Source organism: Barbus barbus (genome assembly GCF_936440315.1).
Source record: "Barbus barbus genome assembly, chromosome: 16".
Classification (NCBI taxonomy): Eukaryota; Metazoa; Chordata; class Actinopteri; order Cypriniformes; family Cyprinidae; genus Barbus; species Barbus barbus.
This window is the reverse complement of record NC_136744.1, coordinates 310,790-324,145: the sequence shown is the minus strand read 5'-3', so window position 1 is coordinate 324,145 and position 13,356 is coordinate 310,790. Positions and strand designations below refer to the sequence as shown.

Here is a 13,356-nt window from a genome sequence, read left to right as displayed (position 1 = left end):
CTCTGAGGAGGGTGAGTGACCTTCAGGTCCTGTCTACGGCCTCTATTGACTTTGCACCCGGCATGGCGAAAGTATTTCTCTACCCCAGCATGGGGTATGTACCTAAGGTCCCATCAGTCATACCACAGCCAGTCGTACTCCAGGCCTTCTGTCCTCCTCCCTTCGGGGAGCCAGACCAGGAGAAGCACAGCTGTGTCTGTCCAGTGCGAGCACTGGGCATGTGCATCCACAGGACATCCCTGTGTAGAAAGTCGGACCAACGGCTCGAGTGCTTTGGTCCGCCTAAGAGGGGTCTTTCGAAGCCCACTCTTAGTAGGTGGATAGTGGATGCCATTAATCAGGCATACGAGGCCTCTGAGCGTCCCCCACCGCTGGGAGTCAGAGCGCACTCGACCCGAGGTGTGGCGGCCTCCAAGGCCTTATGGGCAGGTGTCCCGATTCAGGACATCTGCAACGCTGCTGGGTGGTCCACGCCCCTGACATTCGCCAGGTTCTATAACCTCGACATCAGAGCCACTCCAGGCTCATCCGTCCTCTCGTCCTGACACCAGGCAGGGACTTGTCAGTCTGGCGGCGTTGGTATAGCGTTCCCATAGCGTTTCGGATGCAGCTCGAAGTTCCTGGAAGGGAACGTACTAGGTTACGTATGTAACCCAGATTCCCTGAAGGGAATGAGAGCTGCGTCTCGTGCCACACTTCCGGCATCCCTGCCAGCGCTTGCTTCATGACTTGAAGCTGACGTGGGCTCTGCCGCACGTGCTTATATACTTCCTGGTCGTGACGTCACCCCGCCCGTGACGCCTCGCCCGTTTTTGACTGAAGACAGGTGATATTCAGAGCGTGGTCACGCTGAAGTCGTTCTCATAGCGTTTCGGACGCAGCTCTCGTTCCCTTCAGGGAAACTGGGTTACATACGTAACCTAGTATGTTTTTGCTGCTGGTCAGTTGTGATGGAAGAAACATGTCTGCTGCTCTAGAGGAATACTGCGGCTCCATTTTCTGGGTAAGGTCTGTCATTTATAAAACATAAAACATTCTTCTGTTTTATGGAGTTTCTAATTTTCATGTTTCTAAGTTCTGAATGATAATACAGTGGGATTTACCACAGTCATACTAAAGGGATATTGTAGGATTCATATTCACAAAAAGTGACACCAAATGATATTCTAACCTGCTCAGAGATAAATTATGTTCCTGCGACAAGTAAAGATATGTAATGACCATGCATTATATTGTAAAGGATTTATTGTTAACATTTTTTTCAGTTTATAATAATTTTCTAAAATGCCCATAATGCCCATTGCAACTGGTTCTGAGCAGTATAAAAAATATGGATTTGTTGTAAAATATTTAAGACATTGTAAATACATTAAGGCTTAGTTGAAATAATTGTAGAGTTTTAATGAAGGTGGTTTTATTCAACAACATATTTATATTTAAGCTTAAAATTATAGCCTTTACAAGAAAAACAGAAAAAGTGTGACGTAAACAAATAATTATATAATACATCTGGTGATAGAAATTCTGTGTGAATCAGACAAATGCCTAGAATTACTTTTTTCAAAGAAAGAAAGAAAGAAAATGAAAATTCTGTCTTGCTGAAACGAAACTCTATGGAGTTATTGTTTTATAACAGAATTAGACATGCAATGCTCATACCCAGCTTCTTTAATATTATACTTTATGATCAAAAGATAAAGGTCAAACGTGAGTGACACAATTGGATGATATCACAAATGACAAAAACACAAAGATGTAAACAACATTAAAACAAGAAGTCCGTTGGAATGGATCTGAATGAGCTAACGTCCTGCACCTACAGTTTGTAAAATAAATTATCTTTACAGGTAACTTCTGAAGAAAAAATCAAATCCAAGTTCATGGCATTGTATATTGATTGTAAAGAAATGACCAAAGTCATAGATTGTTTTGCATGTGTAACTACTATAATCTATGTAATCATTAACAGTCTGACCGAGTCAGCAAAATCATGCTGATGCACTGAGTCACAGTGAGACTGCAGATGAACTCCTGCCAATCTGTCCTCTCACTGATGTCATGCCATTCATCCAGTCTTCCTCACTCACTCGTGTGTGTGTGTGTGTGTGTCAGAATGCCTCGTACCTGCAGCGTCCGGACCCGGATCTGCCGATCTGTTTGGAGCGAACGGTGCTGGTGTGGCTTCCGTTAGCTTTCCTGTGGCTTTGTGCTCCATGGCACTTCACGACTCTCTGTAAGAAACCAGCCAAAGCTCCACTCTCAAAACTCTACATCTGCAAACAGGTGACCTTAATAATTCAACAAGTCATTTTAAAATATTTCATCATAGTCAAATGATCAAGTACTGAAGCCGTGCATACTACACAAAACACAGTAAGTCACATTAAATAAAATGTTCAAATCAGAAACATTTAGCCTGCTTCAGTCAAATCTCAACACTCGTAGTATCAGCTCAATCATCATTTCTCTGGACATCAGGTGACTGTTCTCAGTTCTGTTGTTTCACTCAGATATATGCCACAATAGGGACAAAAATTTGCTGACTTTAAAGGAGAGTTCACCCAAAAATAACAAATCAGTCCTCATTTACTCTTACCCTTGTCGAGCCACATTCTCCCCATGATGGTTAGAGTATGGACAAAAACAGCTGAAACATTCTTCCAAATATTTATTTAGAATGAGGGGTCAGTCATGAGATTTTAGAAATCGGGTCAAATATTCCTTTAGGTTTGGCTAGTCTAAGAGATCTGTGGCCTGTAGCACGAAGCGAGAGGAACAAACTCACTGTTGAAGAGAACGTTTTGAGTTGACCAAACCCAATAAAGCCAGCCTGGTTAAGATCAGGTTCACTGGGCTCACAGAGCTCGATATAAACCTTCTCTCCCAGCTCAGAGTTTGTGATTAACTCTGGAGCACGTGCAGCAAACAGCCAATCACACGGAGCGTGGAGAGATCAGCAAAGCGTCAGCTGGATTCACTTCTCGCGAGAGTCAGCGCAATTCTCATTTCTGCTGAAGAGTAAGAGATGTCGTTATTAAAAATTTAATAAATTTAAATGCATTTACAGTGCAACCACTGATTAGTTAGCTAAATGAGTTGCACCTGTGCCAAATTAGTTGATTATCTGATCATGCTCCTCCTGAACCTTGTTAATAAAACATCATTCATTTATATGTCTATGAAAATATGTCTAACTTTGGATATATTAAAGCTTATCTATATGCACGTGTGTGTATATCTATTAAGTATATATAATATATAAGTATATTATATATTATAGTAAGTCAGTAGACCACACAGCAGTCTAAGAAACGTTATGTTTTCAGGTTTACTTATATATGGTTCACATGGTTTCAAGCTTTGATCAGTCCAATCATTCTGTTGAGCGCAACATTCTGAAAATGTGTGAAATGCATCCCTTCAGTTTGCGTAATGAGAGTGTTAGAAATGTATAGAATGCTGCATATGTCAAATTAACTAAATTAATAGGCGATGACGCTAATTCTATAGAAACAATTACTCAGGCTGTGTGCTGTAGCCTTTTTAAACATGACAAAGTAAATGACACTAATTGTGCTCACGCCTAATATCTTCCATGCTGTAACTTTGGAGTTTAATCTGAGGTCACTAGCATAATATTTAAAAATTGTTTAATTCTGTTTCCATGGAGTGTACAGGCCGGCTTTTTTTGCCATATTTTTTAAATTTAAATACGAAGCTTAAAATTAATCGCCACTTCATATAATAAGTATATGAATATATTATATGAATGATAAATAATCACAATTAATATAATATAAATATAATAAATAAGTAGCTGCAAAAATCAGACAATTTTATCTCTAAAATTCTTTGACTGTGTTTTAATTTGACGCGAGAGATAATGGGGCTTCATTGCATCAGGTATATGTGAGTTTGCTCACAGCTGATTGGTCCAGTTTGGGTTTGTGATCTCTAACCCAGAATAAAACCTGCTCTGGGGCAGGGTAGCTGTGTAGCGTAAGTTACCATGGCGACGAAACCCGCTCAAAACCAACCCACCTTCTTGAACCCGAAAACTCAGAGTTTGCTCAAACTAACCCTAACTTACCTGGATAAAAACTGAAACCAGCTTCGTGCTACAGGCCACTGATTTTTACAAAAATGGGTAGTTACTGTGTGTCACCTTCATGTAGCAGTGCAAGTCATATTTATGACTATGTAAATAATAATGTGTGACTATACAGTTACTTCTCTCTTTTAAAGTATCTAATGGTAAATAAAGATTTTTGAAATTTAATCAAAACCCAAAAAATAAAGTTGGTAACAATTTCCTTAAATCCTTTATCTATAATGCATTATAATGATTCATAATGTGTGTTGTAATACATTATATCTTGTCCTAATAATTATAACTGAGTTTAAAATGCATTGTGTAACAATGAATTGGTAAGTGTTACATCACCCCAATTTTGTATGATCTCCACTGGCTCCCAGTTGCCTACCGTATTAAATTCAAAATTCTCCTGCTCGCTTTTAAATCCTTGCATGGCTTAGCTCCCCCTTATCTGTGTAATTTGCTTGTCCCCTACACCCCGACTCGTTCACTACGTTCCTCTGACTCTGGCCTTCTCGTTGTCCCTCGGCACCGCCTTTCTTCAATGGGGGGCAGATCATTCAGTATTATTGCACCCAAACTCTGGAATTCCCTCCCTCGCTCACTTTGCTGTATTAACAATATCTCAGAATTTAAATCACTACTCAAAACTCACTTGTTTTCTGAATGCTATACCTTTGATTACTGATACCATGCTTTGTCTAATGAACTTGTTCTTTTCATGCTTTGTCGCTTCAATCTGCTCTGCTTTGTATTTGTATTTTTGTTATGTTTGACTCTTTATCGGTATGTTGCCCTGTCCATATAATGCTCCTTTACTGTATCTATACTTATTGTTATCCATCTATGCTTACGTGAATTGTCTCTTCTTTAAATGTACATTGTAAAGTGTCCTTGAGCACTGGAAAGGCGCTATATAAATAAAACTTATTATTATTATTATTATTACAATGCGGTTACAATTATTCATGGGATTGTACAATGCATTATAAAGGCATTGCAAGGCATAATTAATGCATTATACATAAAGGCTTTAAGTAAAGTTCTTTAGTGGCATGACCCAATGTTTTGCAGCTTGTCTGATTGATTGACGCTTTCACATCCTATCATTGCTGTTGTTGTGCAAAAGGTTGTGTCTGGCCTGCTGCTTCTGACGGCGATCGCGGAGCTGGCGCTCACTCTCGGTGAGGATCATGGGCCGTCGAGTGATTCCACAGCTCAAACACATCCAGCGGTGTTCTACACCAATCCGGTTCTGTTCGCCGTCTCATGGGTAACATTCATAAGCATTTATTTGATAAACCATGTGATTTACATGAAGAGTTAAGATCACTCAGTAAATAATTGAAGATGTTGATGTGTTGAGTGGTTTGTGTTTTAGATAGTCGTGATGCTGGGCCAGGAGTGTGTGCGGCGCAGACCGAGATCTGTGGACTCCGGGAGTCTCTTCGTGTTTTGGCTGCTTCTGGTGTTGTGTGCCGTCTTCCAGTTCCAGACCTTACTGAGAGACGCACTGAACAAGGTACTGACGCCAGCACTCACAGCTCCATGTGCTGTCGATTATTGCTTGTATATGCTGTATTGGACAAAATGATCAACATGATTAAACTTTGTTGGTAAACTTGCGGCACACAATCTACTCCATGCCTTCTGTCATCTGATTGATAGCAATAATTTTTTATTAAAATCAGTGCGTCTCAAATCTGATCATCGGGATCTTTTGGGCGTTTGTTTCCAGAAGCTTTACTTTCACTGTTCCTCAGCGGAGGAATGATCTTCACAAGCCTCCAAAACATCTCACATCTTCTGAAGAGCGTTTATTTTTTCATCTCGCAATCATCATTGGATTGCTTTGCATTACAGTGCATCCGGAAAGTATTGATGTTACGGGGGTGGTGAGACGTGAGACGTGCGGATCCATTTGCAAAGCTTTATTATAGGACATGGTCATACAGGCAGGGTCAGGAGACAACAAACTGGTATGGCAAAGGCAAGAGACAAGAGTAATCCTTGGGCAAGCGTGGGACAACGATCGGCGTACAATATCCAGACAGGGCAAGGCAGAGAGAATAAACCAGGAACACGAGCAGGGATCAGAACACAGGAAAACGAACTAGGAAACCAGGAAAACGCTTTGTAGTGTAGACAGGCTAGCAATACTCGGCGGTGAGCAAGAGCAAGTCCCAGGCTTAAATAGTGAGTGGGTGATGGTGAAATGATAATCAGGTGTGGGAGAGGTAATGGTGAACAGCTGTGCATGTCGTCAGTGCAATGGATTGTGGGAAATGGAGTCCAGTGTGTTGTGAGTGAGAAAGTCAATGTGGTGAACGGGTGACCTCTAGTGGTGGTTGACCGGGAGAGCATGGACCAGATTCGTGACATAGCCCCCCCCCCCCCCAAGGAGCGGCTTCCAGACGCTCCTATATAGTCCAGGAGGGCGGTGGAGAGGAGGCGGAACAGGGGGAGGGATCGGAGGGCCAGATCCGTGAGGAAGTGGGAAGACCGGGGACTGAGGCAGAACCGGCGGAGCAGACGGGACCGGAGCCCACCAGGGCGGAGCAGGCGAGACCAGAGCCCACCAGGGCGGAGCAGGCGGAGCAGGCGAGACCAGAGCCCACCAGGGCGGAGCAGGCGAGACCAGAGCCCACCAGGGCGAGGCAGACGGGACCAGAGCCCACCAGGGCGGAGCAGGCGAGACCAGAGCCCACCAGGGCTGAGCAGAAGACCACCACAGCGGGGCAGATGACCAGACCGGAGCAGAGGACCGCCCCGGCGGAGCAGATGACCACCAGACCCGAGCATAAGACCACCACGGCGGGGCAGACAACCACCAGACCCGAGCAGAATACCACCATGGCAGGGCAGAGGACAACCACAGGGAGGCAGACAGAGCAGGAACCCATGACAGAGACTGGGATCTGGGGAGAACAAGAACAGACAACACAGAGAGAGCAGAGACAGACAACACTGAGAGAGTCCTTGTTGCAGGGCAGGACGGGACCAGAGTGCACCTGGGCGAAGCAGGAGACCCCCAGAACCAGACAGCTGACCACCACCGCTGAGCAGACAAAGCCGGAGCCCACCAGTGTGGCGTAGACTGGGTAGAGAATCTCCACGGTAGAGTGGACTGGTCAGGAAGCCAGGGCAGGATCAGGCATCTGGGGAGAGTAGAGACAGACACCACAGGGAGGACAGAGACAGAAAACACAGAGAGAGTCTTCATGGTCTCAGGAGCTGGGACCGGGCAGGTCGAGAGCTCGTAAACGGTCTCCATGGCTGTGGCAGGACAGGAGGAGGATATGCAGACGGCCTCCATTGCCGTGACTGGGCATGACGAGGATTCACAGACGGCCTCCTTGGCCGTGACAGGACAGGGCGTCAGTTCACAGACGGCCTCTTTGGCCGTGACAGGACAGGGCGTGAGTTCACAGACGGCCTCCATAGCCGTGACAGGGCAGGGCAAGGATTTGCAGACGGCCTCTTTAGCCATGACAGGACAGGGCATGAGTTCACAGACGGCCTCTTTGGAGCGCTCTGGAGGAGCGGGCACTTGAGGGCGCTCTTGCAGTGCGGACACTTGGGGATTGGGAACGGCACTCCTGGCCGTGACTGGAGAGCAGGATTCTCGGGGATCTGGATCGGCACTTCTGGCCGTGACTGGAGAACTGAATTCGGGATCGCCACTCCTGGCCGTAGTTTGAGAACTGGATTCTCGGGATTCGGGATCGGCACTCCTGGCCGTGACATGAGAACTGGATTCTCGGGATTCGGGATCGGCACTCCTGGCTGTGACATGAGAACTGGATTCTCGGGATACGGGATCGGCACTCCTGGCCGTGACTTGAGAACTGGATTCTCGGGATGCGGGATCGGCACTCCTGGCCGTGGCTTGAGAACTGGATTCTCGGGATACGGGTGTAGGTGCCACCACTTCGAGAGGTTCTGCAGCCGAAGCCGCCACCTCTGGTGGCATTGGTACAGATTCGTGGATGGGAGAGGCCTCAGGAACACAGTGTGCAGCCCACACACTCAAAATGGCGACCGCCATATCAGGAAGCACTGAGGTCAGGGGAACAGACTCGGTAACAGCCTCTGGCAGTTCGGCGGAGACGTGGTGTGACTCTGGCTGGAGCGCTGAGACGTGGTGTGACTCTGGCTGGAGCGCTGAGACGTGGTGTGACTCTGGCTGGAGCGCTGAGACGTGGTGTGACTCTGGCTGGAGCGCTGAGACGTGGTGTGACTCTGGCTGGAGCGCTGAGACGTGGTGTGACTCTGGCTGGAGCGCTGAGACGTGGTGTGACTCTGGCTGGAGCGCTGAGACGTGGTGTGACCTGGCTGGAGCGCTGAGACGTGGTGTGACCTGGCTGGAGCGCTGAGACGTGGTGTGACTCTTTAACATTGGCTGTGGCTTGACTTGGCTCCTTAACACCGGCTGTGGCTTGACTTGGTTCCTTAACAACGGCTGGGACTTGACTTGGCTCTATAACAACGGCTGAGACTTGACGTGGCTCGTGACGATCAACTGGGGCCTGGCTTGACTCTTTAACGTCGGCTGTGACCTGTCTTGGTTCTTTAACGTAGGTTGGAGCTTGACTTGGCTCTTTGACGTCGGCTGGGACTCGACTTGGCTCTTTGACGGAGGCTGGGACTCGACTTGGCTCTTTGACGGAGGCTGGGAACACACAATTGGGTGCGGTGTCTCGTTCCTCCGTGACACCCACAGTAAAAGAAGAGCCCACACACATCAAAGTATAGTCCATGAAATTACTTAATGATGAACGAGGAGCCTTGTGAATTACTTTTGTCTTTAGTGGCTGGTTAAGGCCATCACAAAAAAATCTATTAACAGACAATCCGGTAGATTTGAGCCATTAGCCAAAGCCAAATATTTGGCGATGTAACGCTCTAGGGATCGTGTGCCCTGCTTAAGGGCCAATAATAAGAAAGCTACATTCATACCTGACCGATGTTTGTCGGGAAAGCTGCTGGATCCTTGTAGGGCCGAGTATTCTGTTATGGGGGTGGCGAGACGTGAGACGTGCGGATCCATTTGCAAAGCTTTATTATAGGACATGGTCATACAGGCAGGGTCGGGAGACAGCAAACTGGTATGGCAAAGGCAAGAGACAAGAGTAATCCTTGGGCAAGCGTGGGTCGACGATCGGCGTACAATATCCAGACAGGGCAAGGCAGAGAGAATAAACCAGGAACACGAGCAGGGATCAGAACACAGGAAAACGAACTAGGAAACCAGGAAAACGCTTTGTAGTGTAGACAGGCTAGCAATACTCGGCGGTGAGCAAGAGCAAGTCCCAGGCTTAAATAGTGAGTGGGTGATGGTGAAATGATAATCAGGTGTGGGCGAGGTAATGGTGAACAGCTGTGCATGTCGTCAGTGCAATGGATTGTGGGAAATGGAGTCCAGTGTGTTGTGAGTGAGAAAGTCAATGTGGTGAATGGGTGACCTCTAGTGGTGGTTGACCGGGAGAGCATGGACCAGATTCGTGACAATTGACAGCGCTTCAATTTTTCCACATTTTGTTACAGCCTTATTCCAAAATGGATTCAATTAATTATTTTCCTCAAAATTCTACAAGCATTACCCCATAATGACAACATGAAAGAAGTTTGTTTGAAATCTTTACAAATTTATAATAATAAAAAAAAAAAGAAAATAATAATAAATAAATTACATGTACATAAGGATTCACAGCCTTCGCCATGAAACTCAAAATTGAGCTCAAGTGCCTCCTGTTTCCACTGATCATCCTTGAGATGTTAATACAACTTGATTGGAGTCCACCTGTGGTAAATTCAGTTGATTGGACATGATTTGGAAAGGCAGACACCTGGAAGAAGAAGTTTGGAACAACCAGGACTCTTCCTAGAGCTGGCCTCCTGGATGGAGAAGGGCCTTGTCTAAACTGGTGACCAAGAACCTGATGCTCCATGATCATATGTGGAGATAGGAGAAATCTACAAAAGGACAAACATCACTGCAACACTCCACCAATCCTGTCTTTATGGCAGTGTGGCCAAACTCAATCCTCTCCTCAGTGAAGACACATGAAAACACACTTGGAATTTGCAAAACAGCACTTAAAGGACCCTCAGATTGTGAGAAACAAGATTATCTGATCTGATGAACCTCTAAGCATCATGTTTGAAGGAAACCAGCTCTGCTTATCACCTGCAGTACCATCCCAAAAGTAAAGTGTGCTGGTAGCAGCCTCATGCTGTGGGGCTGTTTTTCAGCAGCACGGACTGAGGGACTCGTCAGAGAAGAAGAAAAGCTCAATGCTCCAAAACATTGAGATAGCCTTAATGAAAACCTAGTCCAGAGCGTTCAGATCCTCAAACTGGGCAGAAGGTTCACCTTCCGACAGGACAATGACCCTAAGCACACAGAAGGTGTGGCTTATAGACAACTCTGTGAATGTCCTTGAGTGGCCCAGCCACAGTCGGAGCATAAACCCAATGAAATATTTCTGCAGAAACTTGGAAATCTGTCCCCATCCAACCTGACAGAGCTTTAGAGGTGAAGAGATGAGGAGAAGAATGGCAGATAATTGCCAAATGATGATCAGCAAAGCTTGTCGCATCAAACAAAAAAAAGACTTGAGGCTGTAATTGGTGCCAAAGGTGCTTCAACCAAGTATTGAGCAAAGGCTGTGAATACTTATGTCCATGTGATTTTTTTAATTTTGAATACATTTGCAAAGATTTTAAACAACCTTTTTTCACGTTGTCATTATGGGGTATTGTTTGTAGAATTTTGAGAAAAATAATTAATTTAATCCATTTTGGAATAAGGCTGTAACATAACAAAATGTGGAAAAAGTGAAGTGCTGTGAATACTTTCCGGATGCACTGAATATGTTTGGATCATTTCAAACTCATCTTACTAAGACACATTGATGGAGATATAGAGAGACCACTGATATTTAGATCTCCGGTGCAGAGAGTAGTGACGCGCTGGTCCTCCCACTCAGAGGCTATGCTGCAGGCGGCTCTTGATGACATCGACTGGGACATGTTTTGGACGAGTTCTTCTGACGTCAGCGAGTTCATGGATGTAGCATTGAGCTTTGTAAACATGCTAACCAAGCAAGCTACAGAAACAATAACGATAAGGACATTTTCCAACCAGAAACCGTGGGTGGACAGAACAATCCGTGCTGCGGTTAACACACGCACTGCCGCTTACAATGAGGCTCTTCTGACAGGGAATATGAGCGAGTACAAAGCATCATGCTATGCTCTCCGACGCACAGTAAGAGCCGCCAAACACAGATACAGAGAGAGAATTGAGTCTCATTTCCAGCTCAATGACTCTCGACGGATGTGGCAGGGACTGAGGACCATCTGTGCCTTTGGAAACAAATCCTCCGCGGAGGTGAGAGCAGATCCGTTGCTGGCCGATGAGTTAAACACCTTCTACGGCCGCTTCGATTGCAACGGCAGCGGCGCGTCTCTGCCGTCCAGCGCATCAGGAAGCAGCAGGCAGAGCAGCGATGATCCTGTAATCACTGTGTCGGAGGATGAGGTTCGGAGGGCGCTAAAGAAAGTGAACGTCAGGAAAGCAGCCGGACCTGATGGGATAACCGGCTGTGTTCTGAGGTCCTGCGCCGATCAGCTCGCTAGTTTGTTCACTTCCATCTTTAATGAGTCCCTTGCTACCTCAGTGGTTCCCACCTCATTCAAAAAATCCTTCATTATCCCTGTGCCAAAGAACAATAAACCCTCTTGCCTGAATGACTATCGCCCAGTTGCCCTCACTTCTATAGTCATGAAGGTTTTTGAGAGACTTGTAAAGAGCCACATTTGCTCCTCCATCCCTGATACTTGGACCCTCTTCAGTTTGCCTATCGCCCAAACAGATCCACTGACGATGCCATTTCTCACGTCCTACACTCTTCCCTCAAACACTTGGACAGCAACAATGGGAATTATGGAAGGCTGCTATTCATTGACTATAGCTCAGCTTTCAAGCTGGCTTCTAAACTCACAGACCTCAAAGTGTATTGACTCAGTGCATCTCAGGGTGGTATGGAAACAGCTCCAATCAGGACTGCAAAGCACTACAGAGAGTTGTGCGCTTAGCTGAGCGCATCTCAGGGTCTGCTCTCCCCTCTCTGCAGGACATCTACCTCAAAAGCTGCAAAAATAGAGCTGTTAAAATCATCAAGGACTCTAATCACCCTGGTAACCGTCTATTCACTTTGCTTCCATCTGGTAAGCGCTTCCGTAGCCTGATGGCAAAAACTGAGAGACTTAGGAGGAGCTTCTTCCCCCAGGCCATCAGGCTCCTAAACTCTAACTCTGTGTCATAACATCACTTGACTCCATGTAAATATCACCATATCGATAGCTATTCATAATTTTTCTCTACCTCATATTGCTGCTATTTAAATACCCTGTACAACTTTTTGCACATTCCTCTTATTACTATTTAAGTCAACAACATACTGACCTGCACATTTATATTTATATTTTTTTATCTTTTATTTTATTTTATTCTCTTATTTTTTCTACTTTTCTTTTTCTTAATATTTGTATACTTTATAATTGCACTGTCCTTGGAGCGGACCTGACCTACATTTCACTGCTGGTTACACTCTGTATAATTGTGTATGTGACAAATAAAAATCTTGAATCTTGAATCTTGAATCAGTTTATGTCAGTATCTGTTGTACTGTGATAAAGATCTAATTGATTTATATTACAAGCATCAGAATTTCATCATAAATATCAGCACTTGCACCAATTTCATACTGTATATTTGTTCAGTTTGAGTCACTGAATAAACTTGAGCTGTAGTTTTACCCATATTCTATCTAGATCAGATTATATGAGCCATGAAAGCCTGATGCATCATATATATATGATACTCAACAGAAAACACTTATGCAAGCTTTTTAGAAAAAAAAAAGAGGAATCACCACAAGACAGCTGTCAACTATTATATGTATCCACCTTTATATGCATACATAAAGTAAACTAACAGTTTGGTTCAATTTATATCTTTGTCAAATGTAAATTACAATAAACTGCTTAGTGTGGACTATAAGCTTTAACGTATTATAAACATTATGTATTTCTGTAAATCCACTTTAAAATAATGTGTTTTAAAAGAGATACAGTAAATAATTAAAACTGACTTTCTGATTTCTAAAAACTGATTTCAAGTTTTATAAACTGACATTTGTTAATGTATAATGAACACCATGAATGAACAATTATATATCTATAAATTAATA

At 44.6% G+C, this 13,356-nt stretch overlaps 1 protein-coding gene across 2 annotated transcripts in view; it reads left to right on the top strand.

The window, feature by feature from the left end:
• The first annotated feature begins 948 nt into the window (after positions 1-948).
• Positions 949-13,356, top strand: part of LOC306882670 (ATP-binding cassette sub-family C member 2-like) — a 49,686-nt gene continuing 37,278 nt past the window's right edge. The window contains exons 1-4 of one of the 2 annotated variants that reach the window (XM_079437481.1): positions 949-1,003; positions 2,113-2,283; positions 5,226-5,369; positions 5,478-5,618. In XM_079437481.1, the coding sequence (XP_079293607.1) occupies positions 962-1,003; positions 2,113-2,283; positions 5,226-5,369; positions 5,478-5,618 (498 nt within the window). In that variant the 5' untranslated portion in view covers positions 949-961. The remainder of the gene's footprint in view (positions 1,004-2,112; positions 2,284-5,225; positions 5,370-5,477; positions 5,619-13,356) is intronic. The other variant, XM_079437482.1, reaches the window with a different exon arrangement.